Below are 20,197 nucleotides of genomic sequence, written 5' to 3'. Positions count from 1 at the left end.
TGGTATGCTGATGCCTTTAGCGTTCCCTTCACTGGAACTAAGGTGGCAAGCCCAACCCCTAAAAAAAACAACAACACACCATAATCCACCATAATCCTCCCTCCGCCAAATGATTTGGGCCAGTGCACTAAGCAAAGTCCTAAAAGATATGAACGAGCGAGCCAGGTCTTCTCAGCCTGACCTCACAAATGCGCTTTTGGAAGCATTGTCAAAGATTTCCATAGACACACTCCTAAACCTTGTGGACAGCCTTCCTAGAAGAGTTGAAGCTCTTATAGCTACAAAGAGTAGGTCAACTCAATATTGAACCCTATGGACTAAGACTGGGATGCCATTAAAGTTCATGTGCGTGTAAAGGCAGTTGTCCCAATACTTTTGGTAATATAGTGTATGTCTCTCTGCTCCCCCTCTCAGCTACTTGACAGCCTTCCAATGTAAACACCAAACAGGTGCTTTAAAATCTATTAAGAAACCAACTACAACCCAACATTAGTGTCTCTGCCATGAACTTTGGGAGTAAATTGCTCCCCTGTGTCTGTAGTTACAGAGCATGGCCTAAGGTACATTTTAAATAAAGGAAACAGGAGCACTTCTAAAATTGCCAACAACAATTTATATGATCCCATGCCCAAGCCCCTGGTTACAAAATGGAAGAATCTGAATGTTATGGGCATTGTTCTTTTCATTAGCCCAGTAGTTACCTCGATTGTCGTGCTTCTCATTCACAAGCAAAAACAATCCACTGGGATCAGTTTGGCCCCTGATATCCGTAGAAAAATAGACTTGCTGGTCCATACCACTAATAAATCCTATAGTTAATCCAGAGAGCGAAGTGGATGGCGGTCCACGGATCTCCACATATAGATCTTCAGCGTAAGGTGATGAGACCTCATTGATCATGAATGGAAAGCCCTTACAGTGATTCTCACTGCCTGGGGAGAGATGTGTCAAGTGAAAAGTCCATTGACCTCCTATGTCCAGGCACCTCCCAATTGATTCATCAGCTGAGTGAAAATTGGCATCTTCCAGGAAAGCCTCCTTCCCTGGTGAGAGGATTTTCAGAAGGCCATCGGCTTGGTCATAACTCCTAGACTTATGCACAAGCACATCAACTAACCCATCACTAGTAGCAAGCATTGACTCTTTGTAAAGACCCCTTCCAAAATAAAGAGCTATGGCATCAGGTCCATTCTGGATGGTGTTGGGTGGTAGAATAATGTTGGGTTTGACTGCCAATGACCCAATTAAGAAGAAACCTTTCTTATCTGTGGAATATCCCGTTAAGTTAAGTACTTTGTAGGCCATGTTTGTCTTTCCATTGTACAAGACCAGTGTGTAGCCATCGAGTGAGACATTCTGACCACTAGTGTGACGAAGTTCAATAAATTCAGCTGTGTCATGACCTGGGTTATCAGGATTCACTTCGCTAATTAGGAGTTGATGTTCCAAGTTTACTTCCTTGAAGTTCTTAATAAGGTTTTGGGATTTCACCATCAACAATGTCCATAATAACCATATTACTGAAGACTTTGAGGCCACCATATTGATATCTCTGTTTTAAATTGTCAAGTTTTTTTACTTGTCCTGATTAATGGTGACAGTTTAAAACAGGTTGACGTCAAAGGAATATGGAGACAGAACAGCGTGAACAAATGTCTGGAGAAAGTATTCTAAGACATGTGCTTCGACATTTTGGGAATCTAAAAAAAAAACAAAAAAAAAACACAAATTTATTCTATAAGATAATATACAGAATCTTATTAATGCAAACAATAAATACACACACAAAATATATACAGGACTGTTCTACCTGCCAAAGGATTGTTATTTCCGTCCCTTCCTTTCTGCCAAACAGTAGAACTCAGTCTGAAGATCTGATTGTTTTTTCCTGGTGTAGTTAAGTATCACAGGTCTTAACCCTCCCCCAGCCCCCATGACCAGGCAGTGAAAGGGTAAACAGCATGCTGATGGGCTCATCTCTTTGTCGTTCTCTTTCCCAGAAAGCAAGCACTTGTGCTGCAAGTTTGAAAATGACCTGCTAAGCTATTGCTAGACTTGCCAGGCTTCACAAGTTTGTTGCACAATTGCAGCAAGTTCGCATTGCATGACTCCAGATCAACTTTCTTTGCAAAAATTCTGAAAGTCTGCTGCAAGTTCTGGTTCAGTTATGTTGTGCAATAGTCATCTCACCACAGGGGGGGTCTCTGTTACTGAATACTCATGTTGTAGACTTTCAGAGCTCTTGCTGTATACTCAACCACTGAAACTTTGCTCTTGCTAGAGACTTGCCATGCAAATTTGCTACAAATTGGAAAAGCGTCAACTAGACCTTGTGCTTCAAGTGCTCTGCAAGTGTACAACTTGCCAGTGAAAATGTGCAGCAAGTTAACAAGACTTATGCCGCGTACACAGGAGCGGACTTTCCGGCGGACTTTCCGGCGGACTATCCGGCGGACTAGGTCCGACGGGATTAGTCTAAGGGACAATCCGATAGTGTGTGGGCTAGTCCGATAAAAATCCGACGGACCTAGAAATAGAACATGTTTCAAATCTGTCCGACGGACTAAAATTGGGAAAACTGTTCGTCTGTGTGCTGGTCCGACGGACCAAATACGGCGCAAGGGAAGCTATTGGCTACTGGCTATTGAACTTCCTTTTTTAGTCCCGTTTATGTCATCACGTTCAAACCGAACGGACTTATGAACGGACTTAGTCCTATCGTGTGTGGCCAAGTCCGTTGGTTCGGAAAGTCCGTCGGACCTAGTCAGAAAGTCCGTCGGAAAGACCGTCTGACCTAGTCCGCCAGAAAGTCCGCTTGTGTGTACGCGGCATAACAATTCAACACTGCCACAAATTTGTGGCAAGTTAGCCTTGCTATCTGGGTTGTCACTGTTATTTCCTCCACTCCCTGTCAGATGGTGCTCCCCCCATGCTGTGGCGGCAGATTGTCCCTCAGTGTCCTCACATCCAATCTAGGACTATGGACTCGACAGTGGTCTTCATGATGCCAGCCCAGATAACTAGGCTAACTTGCCACAAATTTGTGGCAGTGTTGAATTGTAAGGCCCCTTTCACACGATAAGCCTGTCCGTTTTTCAGGCGGATCCGAGCGGGACACCCATTGACTCCTATGGGGAGATGGATGTCAGCGGAGATGTGTCTGCTGACACCCGTCTGCCATCCGATCCACTAAAATCAGAGGTAAGGCCATCTGTCTGGGCGGATCGGATGAGATCTGATGATCCCCCCATAGGAATCAGCGGGGGTCTGACAGGTCCCTCCCTCAGTGAGCAGAGACGGACCTGTCATCCGCCGGCTCAGCGGAGATCAACGGAGAGATCTCCTGCTGAGCTGGCGGACTCCACTGAAACGGATCCGCCTCATGTGAATGAGGCCATGTCTTGTTAACATGCTGCACATTTTCACTGGCAAGTTGTACACTTGCACAGCACTTGAAGTACAAGTTTTAGTTGACACTTTCCCAATTTATAGCAAATTTGCGTGGCAAGTCTCTAGCAAGAGCAAAGTTGCAGTGTAAGGTCTACAGCAAGAGCTCTGCAAGTCTACAGCATGAAAATTCAGTCACAGTGACCCCTGTGGTGGGATGACTATTACACAACATAACTGACCCAGAACTTGCAGCAGACTTGCAGAATGTTTGCAAAGAAAGTTGATCTAGAGTCATGCAATGCAGACTTGCTGCAATTGTGCAACAAACTTGTGAAGTCTGGCAAGTCTAGCAAAAGCTTAGCAATTCATTTTCAAACTTGCAGCACAATTACTTGCTATGTGAGAGAGGATCTTTGACTGCAGGAGCAAGGGGGAGAAGAGGATGTTGGCACCAGTCTAGTTGACCAGGGGAGCTGGAAGGAATGGAGGATTGTGTAAGTAAAAGTGCTTTTCAAAATCCCCAAGACCTAAGACTAGAACAGCCCCACTGCAAGAGAGCATTTTTACTTTTAAGCCAGTCATAGATGGCTGATATTTGAACCATGTATGCGCAGGCTGAATGTACGCAAGTCGATCAATCAACTTGGGTACAACCAGCCTGTCGGATTTTGCATGCGATTATTGTTAGCGGCTCTTATAGCTGCTAGCAATAATCATTGTGCTCTCCCGGCGGGAGAACACAATGGCTCCGTGGAAGGGATTCCCTATCAACACAGCATTTGATACTGTTCCCTATAAACGTTTACTGTACAAAATAAGGTCCGTTGGCATGGACCATAGGGTGAGTACATGGATTGAAAACTGGCTACAGGGACGAGTTCAGAGGATAGTAATAAACGGGGAGTACTCAGTATGGTCAGGGGTGGAAAGTGGGGTGCCACAGGGTTCTGTACTGGGACCAATCCTATTTAATTTGTTCATAAACGACCTGGAGGATGGGGTAAACAGCTCAATCTCTGTATTTGCGGACGATACTAAGCTAAGCAGGGCAATAACTTCTCCGCAGGATGTGGAAACCTTGCAAGAAGATCTGAGCAAATTAATGGGGTGGGCAACTACATGGCAAATGAGGTTCAATGTAGAAAATTTAAAATAATGCATTTGGGTGGCAAAAACATGAATGCAAACTTTACACTAGGGGGGAGAACCTCTGGGGGAATCTAGGATGGAAAAGGACCTGGGGGTCCTAGTAGATGATAGACTCAGCAATGGCATGCAATGCCAAGCTGCTGCTAACAAAGCAAACAGAATATTGGCATGCATTAAAAAGGTGATCAACTCCAGAGTTAAAACGATAATTCTCCTGCTCTACAAGACTCTGGTCCGGTCACACCTAGAGTATGCTGTCAAGTTCTGGGGAACAGTCCTCAGGAAGGATGTGCTGGAACTGGAGAGAGTCCAGAGAAGGGCAACTAAGCTAATAAATGGTCTGGAGGATATTAGTTATGAAGAAAGGTTACGAGCACTGAACTTATTCTCTCTGGAGAAGAGACGCTTGAGAGGGGATATGATTTCAATGTACAAATACCGTACTGGTGACTAGGTTTTTAAAACGTTTCCGCGAAAGGGAATTTAATAAGACACGTGGCCATTCACTAGAATTAGAAGAAAAGCGATTTAACCTTAAACTGCGTAGAGGGTTCTTTACTGTAAGAGCGGCAAGGATGTGGAATTCCCTTTCACAGGCGGTGGTCTCAGCGGGGAGCATCGATAGTTTCAAAAAACTATTAGATAAGCACCTGAACGACCACAACATACAGGGATATACAATGTAATGCTGACATAAAATCACACACGTAGGTTGGACTTGATGGACTTGTGTCTTTTTTCAGCCTCGCCTACTATGTAACATTGACTGTGTTGATGGGGAAATTGAGCGATTTTTCCTTCCTGCAACCCCTGGCTATAATAGTCTCTTGCAATAATTGTATGTAAAATCAGACAGGCTAAAAAAAAAAATAAAAAAGTTAAAAAAAAAAAAAAAAATCAATCAGGCAGGCTGGTTATACCCAAGTTGATCGATCAATCGATTTGGGTACATTCAACCTACCTATACATAATTCAAATCTCGGCCGGCTTAACAGTAAAAATGCTCTCTTGCAGTGGGGTTGTGCTAGTCTTAGATCTAGGGGATTTTGAAAAGCACTAACAATCCCCCCCCCCGACTGACAATGCTGCTATCCAAATGTGCACCCTGTGCTCGTTCATCCAGAGTGGAGCCGCTCGAATACAGGGGGTGTGTTACTGGCCAGATCACCAGGGGAAAAAAAAATCCTAAAAAAAGAAAACAAATGCAGCCACCACATCTAACGATTGGTAAGCTGCAATTTATTACGTTTTTGGTTTTGGGTTATAGAGGAGTTCCACCCAGGGGGCCCGTCAAAAAAAATAAAGATTAAAAGTCAGCAGCTACAAATACTGCAGCTGCTGACTTTTAATTGGACACTTACCTGTCCCAGGGTCCAACGATGCGGGGGATCGAAGCCTCGCTCGTCTCCCCCTCCGTTCAGCGGCGCCGGCATTGCAACTGTGGGCGCCGGGCTGTGGCTTCACAGCCTGGCACCCACTGCGCATGCGCGAGCAGCGCCGTGCGCCGTGATTGGCCGCTCAGTCACCTGGGACCTGTAATGGGTCCCAGATGATTGACAGGAGGGAGGGAGCAGAGCGGAGCCCTTCCTGTGCCGAGGGGGAAGTGATGTCACCAGCCCAGGCACTGGAAGGGGCAGACTACGAGGGACCCCCTAGCAACAGTCATTTAGAGGTAAGTAAAAAAAAAAAAAAATATCCAAATGTTTTTTTGTTTTTTTTTTTAGAATTTTTCATGTATTTTTGTTTTTTTTGGGTGGAACCCCACTTTAAATACCACTTTAATAAAAAAAAACTCCTCCTGAACTTATTTGATGAAGTAAGATCTAACTAGCAGGGCTCTCTGATTCCTACTGTAATAAACTGTATTGTAATTGTACTATCTGCCCTTATGTTGTAAAGCGCTGCATAAAATGTCGGCGCTATATAAATCCTGCATTATAATAATAATATAAAAAAAAATAATGAAGTGCTGCATGCCAAAAGGGCTCTTCTTTTTTGTACAGACAGATGCAAGTAGCAATAAACACCAAAGACATACACACATACAGCCATCTGCGCTCAGCTCCTGCGAATCCTGGCATCCGAAACTGGAAGAAGTCACAAACTAAAGACAGAAGGAAAGAAAAACCATGAGATGATGGAAAAAAGGAATTTTCAAACTAACCGTAAACAGATCTTCAGGGATGGAGAGGAGAGGAACGGAGAGGAGTGCATGGACGAGGAAGAAGAGTTCACAGACGTCTTTCTCTTTCTGAGTCAATTAAACACAAGACACAAGCAGTGCTATACTAATGACTCAATGGTAGGGATGATTCACAGAAATCTGTACCAATCGTCGCTGTGTTTGTAATAAGAACTCACTTTCTATAATTACGCAAATACGCCACAATAATGTAAGACAATTATGAAATATTGTGCAATCCACAGCTGCCTCTTCTCAGTTTGGCTGAAGAGAAATGAAATTAAAGCAGAAATGCAAAGTGTAGGGCTTCATTTGGAAGTGTGGATGAGGCCAATGAACTCAGATATTATGAGTGCTGTTCTACGGTTTATTTCCTTGGGCAATAATTACAACCTCCAATCAGTAGGGGTCGCTCTTGTTAAGTGAGGTATGATGTTGATGAGGATGGTGCGGTGGAACGAGTACTACTTTGTTATTTTGTATGACACACATAGGAGTTGGTTTACTTAAAGCGGAGTTCCACCCAAAAGTGGAACTTCTCATCTGATTGTTCCTCCCCTCCGGTGGCACCTTTCGGGGGGGAGCGGGTACCTGTTTTTGACAGGTACCCTGTCCCCACTTCCGTCGGACCTCGCTGCGGCAAGGTACGTCAGATGTCTGGCCCCCTCCTCCTTCCCCTGCTGCCAGGCCAACAAAAGAGTGCATTGGCTGGGGTGCCCACATTGCTGGAATCCAGGACAGGTAAGTGTCCTAATATTACAAGTCAGCAGCTTTTTACTTTTACTTTGAGAGGTAGGGCTTTGTATCAATACACTCTGGGGTTGATTTACTAAAACTGGAGATTGCAAAATCTGATGCAGCTGTGCATGGTAGCCAGGTTTGTTTTTATTTTTTCAAAGGTTAACCACTTAGTGGCTGCCCCACGTACATTTGGAAAAAAAGGAAACCGCGCTAAACTTAAAGAATAAAGAAAACAATAAACAGGCTGCAACTCAATGTGGGATAAACACAAAGAAGTCCGAAAAATTATATAGGAGCTGCGCTAAAATAAAAAATGTAATAAAAAAAAAGATCAAGTGCAAATTAAAAAAATAGTTCATATTATTCAATCATTCAGTGACACCATGATGACTTCACACAATATGAAAGTGCCCGACCACCGTGACTACAGTCTCCTTACCAGATGGTAAGCATAAAGAGCATTCAGCTGTGACCCAGCCGCAGCCTTTGGCTTGCACAGATGACCCCTGGAAATCACAGGAACCGGACCGTTGACAGGGAAAACCACCTAGGAACCTCACGTAGCCGTGCTCGGATGTTGTTGTAAATGTGCTCATAGGAGAAAGAAACTGACCATAGTGTGATACAGTTCAAGCATTTCATAAAGAATTAGAAATGCACTTACATAAAAACAAGAAATATTCGCATAAAAACAAATGCCTGGCCGGCACATACAGGAGCCTGTCCTCCTCTCGAACAACGTGATGACGTCACTGCGTACCTTCCCAGACGCGTTTCGTCATAGGTGACGTTTTCAATGGGGAACATTTACTGCGGCAGGGCGGCTCTGTGCCAGATCACATATGATCTGACACTTCCGGGTCTGGGGCGCATGCCTCCGCCGATTTGCTCCCACTGTGATTGGACACAGCGGGAGCCAATCAGCAGGTATGGCAGGGTCGATGTCTGCCAGGATCTTTCTTGACACAAGCGGAACGGCAGTCTGCTGCCTATGTAAACAAGGCAGATTGTCGTTCTGTCAGCAGAAAAGGCTTTGACCCTGTGTTTCTGCTAAGCAGGAACACAGATCTTTGCCTTCCCCTATACAAAGCACCTCCTCCACAGTGAGTAAGCACAACCTAGGCATACATTTAACCCTTTGATCGCCCCGGAGGTTAACCCCTTCCCTGGCAGTGTCATTAGTACAGCGACAGTGCATATTTTTTAGCACTGTATTAGTGTCACTGGTCCCCAAAAAGTGTCAAAAGTGTCAGCTACGTGTCCAATTTGTCCGTTGCAATATCGCAGTCGCGCTATAAGTGGCTGATCGCCCCCATTACTAGTAAAAAATAAAAGAACAATAAACAAATAAAAATATCCCATAGTTTGTAGTTGCTGTAACTTTTGCGCAAACCAATACATTTACGTTTATTGGGATTTTTGTCACCAAAAATATGTAGCAAAATATATATTGGCCTAAATTGACGAACAAATTCGATTTTTTTAATTTTTTATTGGATATGTTTTATAGCAGAAAGTAGGAAATATTGTTTTTTTTTTTCAAATTTGTTAATAGCGCAAAAAATAAAAACCGCAGAGGTAATCAAATACCACCAAAAGAAAGCTTTACTTGTGGAAAAAAAAAAGGACGTCAATTTTATTTGGATACAGCATTGCACGACCATGCAGTTGTCAGTTAAAATAACACAGTGCCGTATCGTACAAAATGGCCTGGTCAGGAAGAGAGTAAAACCTTCCGGAGCTCAAGAGGTTGATTGAACAAGCTGAAGTTAAAAGCTGATTGGCTACCATGCACAGCTGCACCAGATTCTGCATTCTCCAGTTTAAATGTATTTTATTGGAATTTTATGTGATAGACCAACACAAAGTGGATCATACTTGTGAAGTTGGAAGGAAAATGATAAATTGTTTTCAAAATGTTTTACAAATAAATATGTGAAAAGTGTGCATTTGTATTCAGCCCCCTTTACTCTGATACACCTAACTAAAATCTAGTGCAGGGATATGCAATCAGCGGACCTCCAGCTGTTGCAGAACTACAAGTCCCATGAGGCATAGCAAGACTCTGACAGCCACAAGCATGACATCCAGGGGCAGAGGCATGATGGGACTTGTAGTTTTACAACAGCTGGAGGTCCGCTAATTGCATATCCCTGATCTAGTGGAACCAATTGTCTTCAGAAGTCACCTAATTAGTAAATAGAGTCCACCTGTGTGTAATTTCATTTTAGTATAAATACAGCTGTTCTATGAAGCCCTCAGAGGTTTGTTAGAGAACCTTAGTGAACAAACAGCATCACGAAGGCCAAGGAACACACCAGACAGGTCAGGGATAAACTAGTGGAAAAGTTTAAAACAGGGTCAGGTTATAAAAAAATATCCCAAGCTTTGAACATCTCATGGAGCACTGTTCAATCCATCATCTGAAAATGGAAAGAGTATGGCACAACTGCAAATCTACCAAGACATGGCTGTCCACCTAAACCTACAGGCCGGGCAAGGAGAGCATTCATCAGAGAAGCAGTCAAGAGCCCCATGGTAACTGGTGGAGCTGCAGAGATCCACAGGTGGGAGAATCTGCCAACAGGACAACTATTAGAGCCCTTTCACACTGGGGTGGTTTGCAGGCGCTATTGCGCTAATAATAGCGCCTGCAAACCGACCCGAAAGTGCCGCTGCTTTCATTTCAGTGTGAAAGCCCCGAGGGCTTTTACACTGGAGCGATGTGCTGGCAGGACGGTAAAAAAAGTCCTGCCAGCAGCATCTTCGGAGCGGTGAAGGAGCGGAGTGTATACCGCTCCTTCACCGCTCCTGCCCATTGAAATCAATGGGACGGCGCGGCTATACCGCCGGCAAAGCGCCTCTGCAGAGGCGCTTTGCGGTGGTATTTAACCCTTTCTCGGCCGCTAGCGGGGGGGTAAAACCACCCCCCCGCTAGCGGCCGCATACCGACGGTAAAACGCCGCTAATAATAGCGGCGTTTTACCGCCGACGCCGCCCCCGCCCCAGTGTGAAAGGGCTCTTAGTCGTGCACTCCACAAATCTGGCCTTTATGGAAGAGTAGGAAAAAGAAAGTAATTGTTCAAATAAAGCCATAAGAAATCCCATTTGCATTTTGTGAGAAGCCATGTGGGGGATACAGCAAACATGTGGAGGAAGGTGCTCTGGTCAGATGAGACCAAAATAGTTTTGGGGATGCTTTTCTTCAGTAGGTACAGGGAAGCTGGTCAGAGTTGATGGGAAGATGGATGGAGACAAATACAGGGCAATCATAGAAGAAAATTTGTTAGAGCCTGCAAAAGACTTGAGACTGGGGTGGAGGTTCACCTTCCAGCAGGACAAGGACCCTAAACATACAGCCAGACCTACAATGGAATGGTTTAGATCAAAGCATATTCATAGTCATTGTTAGGTCTGGACTTTGACTGGGCCATTCTAAATCCAATTGAGAATCTGTGGGAAGACTTGAAAATTGCTGTTCAGACGCTCTCCATCCAATCTGACAGAGCTCGACATATTTTGTAAAGAAGAATGGGCAAAAATGTCACTGTCTAGATGAGCAAAACTGGTAGAGACATCCCCAAAAAGACTTTTAGCTGTAATCGCAGTGAAAGGTGGTTCTACAAAGTATTGTCTCGGGGGGCTGACTACAAATGCACGCCACACTTTTCACATATTTATTTGTAGAAAATTAAAAAAAACATTTATCATTTTCCTTCCACTTCACAATTATGTGCCACTTTGTGTTGGTCTATCACATAAAATCCCAATAAAATACATTTACGTTTTTGGTTGTAACATGACAAAATGTGGAAAATTTCAAGGGGTATGAATACTTTTTCAAGGCACTGTATATACACAAATGTTTTTGCCTTTCATTTCTATTTTAGGCTCGATTCACATCTATGCATGTTGCTTTTGAGTGTTTCTGCAGTGCTTTTTTTGCCGTGTTTTTGAACATGCGTTTTTGCCCGCGATTAGCGTGTTTTTTTTTTTTTACAATTTTTTTTTTTTTTTTTTACAATGTGGTTGCTTAGCAACCAGCTATATACAATGTAAAAAAAAAGAAATACAAAAAACGTAAATCGCAAATCGCGGCAAAAATGCGTTACTTGCGTTTTGTATGCGGGTCCATTGAATTCTATTACATGCAAAACGCTGCATTTTGCATGAAAAAAAGTCCCAGACCCTTTCCAAAAACGCAGAGGCACAAAAATGCATTGATGTGAACATGTTCCATGGGAACCCATGTTAAAAAGTTTCTCTGCTTTTCTGCAAAATGCATCAAAAAACGCGCTAGTGTGAATCGAGCCTTACACTGAATGGGTTGTTTTACAAGGCGAGGGTTTACAACCACATTGAAGCATTCTGCAGCACACTTCAGAGAGACCTGAAAACTGTCAAATTCTATGTGGTTGACCTCCTTTACGTGACTTCAAATGTTTAAATTAGTCAGCAGGTTTGAATTCCGCTTATTGGCAGAAGATGCATATTGTAGTGAACCGAGGTTAGCTAGGAGCACTGTACATATTACTACTTGGTAGAACTGCTTAGTAGGAGAGCATCCCTGGAAAAGTACTGGTCACTACAGTCACGGGACATTGCAATCAGATTAGGAGCCCAGTGTTTTTATATGAACTAATCCACAGTGAGGAGGACGTATGAACAGCAGGATAGAGAAGAGCAGGGCTGGGATCAAACACGAATTCACTTTCTCTTTATGTGTGGTAACAACCATTGACCGGGCTCACTGATGTACACAAACGAAAAAAAAAAATGCACCACCCGTGCACCATTGTGTGCTTTTGAAAGACATAGAGAAAGCTATCTCTTTCTGAAAATGCTAGCTGCCTGGCTGCCTCTGGCTTTACCAGTTTCTACACAATTGTTCAGGAATAAGCATACAGCAACCTCCTCCTCCCCTCCTGTTATCTTTCCTGTGAAGACTGGAAATTCAAAGAAGGGGCACTGAGACAGCAGGAGCCAGCAGTATTCAAAGTTGTAAAATGCAAGTGCTGGGGGAACATTTGTTAACAAATAGTTTACTAGGGAATGTGTATTTTATCCACTTGTTGAGCACGCACTATAGTTCTACTGCTACAGTGTGAACAACGTAGTGACGTCACTGCGTACCCTCCCAGACGCGTTTCGTCATAGGTGACGTTTTCAATGGGGAACATTTACTGCGGCAGGGCGGCTGCCCTGTGGAAGATCACGTCAGATCATACGTGATTCTGCATTTCTGTGTAGGGGGTGCATGAGCAACCCTGTCTACTGCCCAGGGGCCCCAGGTGCATGGGGGCCCCATGATAATCTCTCATTACATCATACTTGCCAACTGTCCCGGATTGGCCAGGACAGTCATGCTTTTTACTAAGCTGTCACAGAATGCCTGTGTCCCGGGCAGCATCCCGAAACCTGTATTTACCTTCCTGATCCCCCCCTGTACTGTGGCATTCCGCTTTCCCCCTCTTTGTGTTGATTAGTCTTTGATTTATGGCATGTTTGAAAATTGATTTTATTGAAATTACTAATGAATATATATTTAATTCCATCAACGTTTTATACTTAAATTCTTGAGAGACGGTGCATAAATTGGGTCAGGCTGGTAGGGGCTCCAGTGCAATACTTTGCCCAGGGGCCCATGATGGCATTAAGGCGGCCCTGGGTGCACGTGCCCACCCAGCTGGCTGTCTCTTCTGGTAGCGGTGATGTGTCGTTTTTTGTTTCCGTGCAAAGCGGGGAATAAAAACCCTAAGTAAAATCAGCACACATTACATGAAGTAGTAAACATTGTTAAAGCGGGAGTCCACCCATCTATCTTTTTTTTTTTTTTTTAGTTCATTCACAAACTTTTCTTCTCAGCATTACATACTCACATATTGTGTGTAATATGCCCGCCTGTGTCAGATTTCGTCGGAAAGAATAACTTATATTATTCACTGCAGGCGGTTTCCATCTTCATTGTGGGCATTTGAAGCCCACAAGCATTCATTTCCTGGATGTGGTGAATGCTGTGCTCCCAGCATTCACCGCTCGTTCCCGCACATGCTCAGTGGCATCCTGGGAAGCCTGAGACTAGCTCCAAGGAGCCTGGGAGAGGCCAGAAACACGCCTACTCCCACGGGAGGAGAACCAGGAAGTGCAAAGAAGAATAGAAAAATAAAAGGTAATTACGGCGATTTAAATTTTTTTAAACGGCATGTCAGCATCTAGGCAAGGAAGAGAATACATACAGATATTGTTCAAAATTTGGGTGGAACCCCGCTTTAAGCACACATTTAACCCTTTGATTGCCCCAGATGTTAACTTCTTCCCAGCCAGTGTCATTAGTACATTGCCAGTGTATATAATCACTGATCACTGTATTGGTGTCACTGGAGATGTCAGAGCCAGTTCTCACAAAGTGTCGGATAGTGTCAGATTGTCTGCCGTCCCGCTATAAGTCGCTGATCACCGCCATTACTAGTATAAAAAATAAATAAAAATTCCAGTATATATCTCACACTTTGTAGACACTATAACTTTCACGCAACCCAATCAATATACACTTATTGGGATTTTTTTTTTTACCATAGACATGTAGCAGAATAAATTTTGGACTAAATGTATGAAGAAATTATATTTTGAAAACATTTTATTGGATGTGTTTTATAACAAAATAAAAGTAAAAAAATTTTTTTTCAAAATGTATGCTCTTTTTTCATTTATATCGCAAAAGATAAAAAACCCAGTGGTGATCAAATATCACCAAAAGAAAGTTCTATTTGTGGTGAGAAAAAAAAATTATATAAATTTTGTTTGCCCACAGCATTGCATGACCGCGCAATTGACAGTTAAAGTAGCGCAGTGCCGAATAGCAAAAAATGGCCATTTTTTTTTTACATTTTCACTTAGGGGTGTACTCACTTTTGTTGCTAGCGGTTTAGACATTACTGGCTGTGTGTAGAGCTGGGCGATTTTCTCCAAAAAAAAAAACTCGATTCACGATTCTAATCAAGTTTTTTTTTTTTTTTTGATGGACACCGCGCCGGTCCTGAGGAGCTGCGGGCAGGAGTTTTTAGGCAAGGCCGCGGCTTTGGCCTAGTCCGTGGCTTCCGGCCTCGCGGACTAGGCCAAAGCCGCAGCCTCACCTAAAAACTCCTGCCTGCAGCTCCTCAGGACCGGCGCGGTGTCGGACACCGCGCCGGTCCTGAGGAGCTGCGGGCAGGAGTTTTTAGGCGAGGCCGCGGCTTTGGCCTAGTCCGTGGCTTCCGGCCTCGCGGACTAGGCCGAAGCCGTGGCCTCGCCTAAAAACTCCCGCCCGCATCTCCTCAGTACCGGCGCGGTGTCAGCGCCGGTCCTGGTGAAAAAAAAAAAATCGATTTGCTGAAAATTTGAATTGATTTGACCTCTCAACTCAATTCAAGATTCAAATCGCCACCATCACCCCAGCACACACCCCATACTTTTTAAGAAGCACAGCGTATGGTGAGCACATGTTTTTAAACTTTAATAGTGCCACACATGTGCGGTATCATTGCGAATGTGAGAGCAATAATTCCAGGGCCATAGTTCACGGTTAACTCTAAACTGATGATCCGTAAAGGCTTCTAAAGCGTTGCTTTTTTTGGGGGGGGGGGGGGGTGTTGTTAGTTATGGTCAATTTGAAGTTCAGCTATTTAATTGTAATACATTAAATTGTAATATGTATGTATGTATTTTAGATGTTTAAATGGAACAATAATATTAAAGCGAATTGAAATGAATGCGTTGCTATGGAGAGTTTTGGGCACCATCGTTTTTTTTTTTCCAAAGGACTCGGTGATCGCAGATCACATCGCACGGGCAGCGTATCCATGTACGCCCTCCCAGCAAACGAAGCCCGCGTTGTTGCTGTGTTTCAGCTATAGCGCAGGCAGGAAGTGGTTAAACAAGGTACGAACGCATATGCAAGAAAAAATGAACTTCAATGAGCCTAGTTTACACCATTGTAATGCTTTCATGTGCGTTTAAAAAAGTTTTTCATACATAAACATCTTGGGATGCGCGTGAATGCGCTGTAAATGCATGAAAATAAAACCGTAAAAAAAAAAAAAACATAAATAATGACAAAAAACGCACCGCAAATGCTTTACAAATACAGGTAAACACACATGCAGAACTGTATACTGAATGAAGGATTGCGGTATAAATGAGCCCTGTAGGTTTAGGTGCTTAGAGTGTCCAATCGGATCCTGGACACACAGAATTCTGTTTTTTCTAAACTGATCACACCTAAACGCAGGTAAATGTGTGAATGGCTTCATTGGCAAATGACATGACATGCATTTAGAAATGTCCTTGAGGCCCCTTTCACACTTGTGCGACTTGTCCTGCGACTTGGGACTGCAAAGTCACATGACAAGTCGTACTCCATGATTTCCAATGAGTACCATTCATATCTGTGCGACTTCAAGTCGCACCGACTTTAAAGCAGTCCCTGTACTACTTTGGTCCGACTCTGATGCGAGTTACGCAGGCATTCCCTGAAATGGTGGCAAAATCGCACAACTTTGAAGTCACGGTAGTGTGAAAGGGGCCTGAAATGTATGTATATGCAAATGAAGCCTTACAGTAGAATTAAGGGCAAATCTTTTTTTCCCATTTTGGATAGAGTAGGTGAGTGTTATAACCCCTGTCAGGTTTTTTTTTTGCCATCTTTGCCCCATTAGGGAGATTTCTCTTCACTTCCTGTCCCATAGCCAAGATAGGAAGTTAAATGAAATCCCTCAGAAGTGAGAGAATCCTTGGTTGTCACTAGAACTAGTGTCCCCATTGGAAGATACCCCCTCTTTTTCTGTTCTGATGACAACACAAATTTTGGGATTTTCTTTCGCTTTCACTTTCGGTGATAACTGTAAACAGGAGAAATATAAATATATAAATTCTTTAATCTCCCTAATGAGGACAGAGACAGCAAAAAAACCTGACAAGGATTCAACTCATTCTTCACTCAAAAAAAAAGAGCTTTAGTTATACGTAAAGTGATTGTAAGGGTGTTTTTTTTTTTTTTAAAAAACAAACATATCATACTTACCTCCACTGTGCAGCTCGTTTTGCACAGAGTGACCCCTAACCTGGTCTTCTGGGGTCCCTCGGCGGCTCTCGCTGGCTCCTCCCCATATCAGATAACCCCCTAGGAGAAGCGCTGGGGGGGGGGTACCTTGCTGACGCGCTCCCGAGTCCAGCATTTAGCATCCATAGCTGCCGAATGTATGACTCGGCCCCGCCCCCTGGTACCCGCGTCATTGGATTTGATTGACGGCAGCGGGAGCCAATGGCTGCGCTGCTATCAATCCATCCAATCAGGACACGAGACACCGGCCGTAGCTGTTGTGCTCGTTCCCGTCGTGCAAATTTCGGGGCTCAGGTAAGTAGAAGGGGGGGCTCGGGGGCACTGCATAGAATGCATTAAGATGAAAAACGGCGAATTTTTAAAGCGTTTGTTACCCCAGCATTTCTTACTCAAATGATATACCTGGTGTACCATGTACTTGTATGAAAAAGTCTCCTGTTCTCTTTTTATTGCTTCCTTTATGTGAAACCCCTGGTGTTCCTGCCAGATCCTCTACTTTCCTATTAAAAACTGACCACACTAAGCAGGAGAGCACACCGTGGTCAGTTCTCTAGCTGTGCTGGGAACTCAGCCTGCTCCCCTTTAGGCTGGGTTCACATCTCTGACAGATGCGGCTCGCAGCAGGGGTCCGATGCGTCCCTGTTCTCCGTTTAGGGACGAAACAGGGCTGAATTTTTGCCTGAATTCGGCCCTGAAACGGAGCCAAAGACGCTCCGCAGCCACAACAGAGATTTGAGAGCCATTCACAATCTCCTGTCATGCAAATTGGATGTGGGGAAACCCATATCCAATTCTCATAGGTGTGAACCCAGCCTTAATGATCAGACTTGCCCTGAAACCCCACCCCTTCATAGCCTTTCACTGGTTAGATTAGTGTACTATTGTTTCTCCTCCCCCAGCTCTTATGCAGCTGAGAACAGAGATTATGTGAAAAAGGGGAAAATATTGTATTTATAATATGTATCTATACACAAATGTTTTGCCTTTCATTTCTATTTTAAATGGAATGGGCTGTTTTTATAAGGTGATCGTTTACAATCACTTTAAAGTATTACTAAAGGCAAAACTTTTTTTTAGTTTTGGATAGAGTAGAGCGAGATTAGACCCCTGTCAGTTTTTATTGCTGTTTGTGTCCCCGTTAGAGAGATTCACCCTCTTTATTTGTCCTGTTTACCATTTTCATTGAAAGTAAAAGTTAAAAAAAATCCCAAATTTTAGGTTATCCCCAGAAAAGTAATAGAAGGGAAATCTTCCAATGGGGACACTAGTTCTGGTGACCTGGGGGGGCCCCATGGGATTCCGCAGACACACCTGCTGCCTTTGCTAGATGCATGAACATGCCACTAGAAAATGAATGGTACCTGCACACATCTGCAGAGGGCAGCTCGCTTCCGTGCGTTTCCCGAAAAGAGTAATCCAACCCTTAGTGCAGGTTTCCTGATGGTGACAGCAGTGGACCATGTCTGTGTAATGTTTGTTCAAATGGCCAGTTGCAGTCCCCAACAGAAGCCTGTGTGACAGGGTGACAACACAAAAACACTGTTGGGATTGTTGGCACTGCGATGATGCTGAAGGCACGATGCTGTATATCTTCTGAGACTGTCCCAAACTTGCCCCCTTTTGGCGCAAAGTGATCTGCACAGTCAAGCACCTGACCAATGTCGACCTGGAAGGGAACCCGGCGGCCTGCCTGCTTCATCTCTCCAACAGACCAATAAGGAAATATAAGGCTTCTCTTACAATCCAACTGCTAAATGTGGCCAGGGCATGCATCCCCCTTTGTTGGAGATCGGAACCCCCCGTCAAAATCTCTGTGGTCCTCCAAGGTGAACAAATTGAGAGACATGGAAGATCTCACAGCTACCTTGCATAACTGGGAGGAGACCTTCCGAGATACCTGGTGACCCTGGAACCACTTTATGTACACCGACGCATATATATACAGGAGGTGGCACATATGAGCTAGCCTCCTCAGATCAAGCTTGACTCAATGGGCAAGAGGTCCTCTATGCCCTCTCTTTCTATCCCCTCCACCTAGTCTCTTCTGTCCGGGGGACACTTACCCCCAACATCTACCCCCCCTTTCAGGTTGTTCCCCCTTGCCTTACACCCCCCCCCCCCTCTTTTTAGTCACCCTTTGAAAACCCAGTGATGGGATACACCCTTCAGATTTGATGTATATCCTGCTTTAATATTGCCCCATCCCTGGGCCTGTTAGACCCAGGGGAAGTACTAACCCCTGCTACGCTACCTGGAAAATTCCAAGCTAAGTTACCTTATTCCACCGAATACTATATGTGGTAATAGAGTCTATCTCACTGTTTTATTCATTGCAGCACATGTGCCTTGACCATCTACATAAATATATCTAAGACACCCTAGTGTGACACACTGAGCACTATCAATCAATAAGTATACGCTGTTATGACCACATACTCTATGCAATGCCGGGTCCATTGTTCTCGGACCCGGCCTCCGATTATTTACCTATTTGTTTTCTATTTGAGATACTGTAAATACTATTTTTCTTGATTGTTACGTGTAACTTTCTTTGGCGAATAAAGGAATTACAAATAAAAACAAAAGAACACTGTTGGGAAATAGTAGGAGGGTGTTGTCACCCTATAACAGGAAGTGCCTGAGCAAGGAGCTTCATGGCAGGATTTCCGTGTATTGTTATAACAAAAGCTGGAAATTTAAAAAGATTGAAAGAGACTTTTGAAATGACATTACATAAGAGAAAGAAAGAGATAACAGCATAGAGTACATATGAAGTGCCTATGAAATGCATCAGAGCAATGCATCCTATGTTCCTCTATAAGGATGATTGCAGAACCTACAGGATGTTCATGAAATTCCTTTGCATGGATCTCATAGAAGAAATGTGACGTTTTTTTCCCCTGCCATCCTTCTCGCCAGCAGAGTTTGGCAGAGTTGGATCCTCTTGCTGTCCCCCCCCCACCCATAGATCATGATAGGCCCCCTGAAACTTACTGATCATCCTGCCTCCTCCACCGCATGTCTGAACCAGATTCTGCTTCCAGCCCCTTCCCAGCTTCCTGTTCTCCTCCCTTCATTCCCAGAAAGCCAGGAGAAGTTAAAAAAAAAAAAAAAGACTCTTTTACTTTTCCCTGAAATCTGAAACCTTTAATGTACACGTTGCTGTAAAGAGCCCTGATTTGATTTTTCGGATCCTTCCCCAGTGCAGGGATTAGGAGTGAGGGGGGGGGGGGAGACTGAGCCTGATCACTACCAGATGTTGGTCACTGCAGACCACAGGGCCGCGTTAACCCTTTCTCCGCATTGTAGGATGACCGTTAACACGGTGGAGCCCGGAGAATCCAGAACAACTGTATTTAAAATGGAACTAACGGAAAAACTTTTTTTTTTGTTTAGATCTGGATGAGGGGTGAGAACCACTGTGAGGTTTTTATTGCTGTCTGTGTCCCCGTTTGGGAGATTCACTCATTCTAAGACTGGCTATACATGGTGTGAATTTCTTTCCTGCAACCATGAGACTATAGCAGCCACTAGCAATAATCGCAAGAGAATCCGGCAGGCTGGTGGTACCCAAGTCGATCGATCAATCAACTTGGTACGTTAAGCCTGCCCCTTAATGGTTCAAATCTAGGCTGGTT

At 44.0% G+C, this 20,197-nt stretch overlaps 1 protein-coding gene across 4 annotated transcripts in view; it reads right to left on the bottom strand.

The window, feature by feature from the left end:
• LOC141148849 (uncharacterized) overlaps positions 1-19,641 on the bottom strand; it is a 70,814-nt gene extending 51,173 nt beyond the window's left edge. For 2 of the 4 annotated variants that reach the window (XM_073636645.1, XM_073636648.1), the window contains exons 1-3: positions 19,554-19,640; positions 6,578-6,643; positions 702-1,700 (exon numbers count right to left, since the gene is read on the bottom strand). In XM_073636645.1, the coding sequence (XP_073492746.1) occupies positions 702-1,542 (841 nt within the window). In that variant the 5' untranslated portion in view covers positions 1,543-1,700; positions 6,578-6,643; positions 19,554-19,640. Of the gene's footprint in view, positions 1-701; positions 1,701-6,577; positions 6,644-6,703; positions 6,859-19,553 lie in introns of those variants that run through there. The other 2 variants (XM_073636646.1, XM_073636647.1) reach the window with 2 other exon arrangements.
• Positions 19,642-20,197: the final 556 nt, after the last annotated feature.

The sequence above is a fragment of the Aquarana catesbeiana genome, linkage group LG06 (assembly GCF_042186555.1).
Source record: "Aquarana catesbeiana isolate 2022-GZ linkage group LG06, ASM4218655v1, whole genome shotgun sequence".
In the NCBI taxonomy this organism is placed as follows: Eukaryota; Metazoa; Chordata; class Amphibia; order Anura; family Ranidae; genus Aquarana; species Aquarana catesbeiana.
The sequence above is the reverse complement of the archived record's forward strand: the minus strand, read 5'-3'. Positions and strand labels throughout refer to the sequence as shown.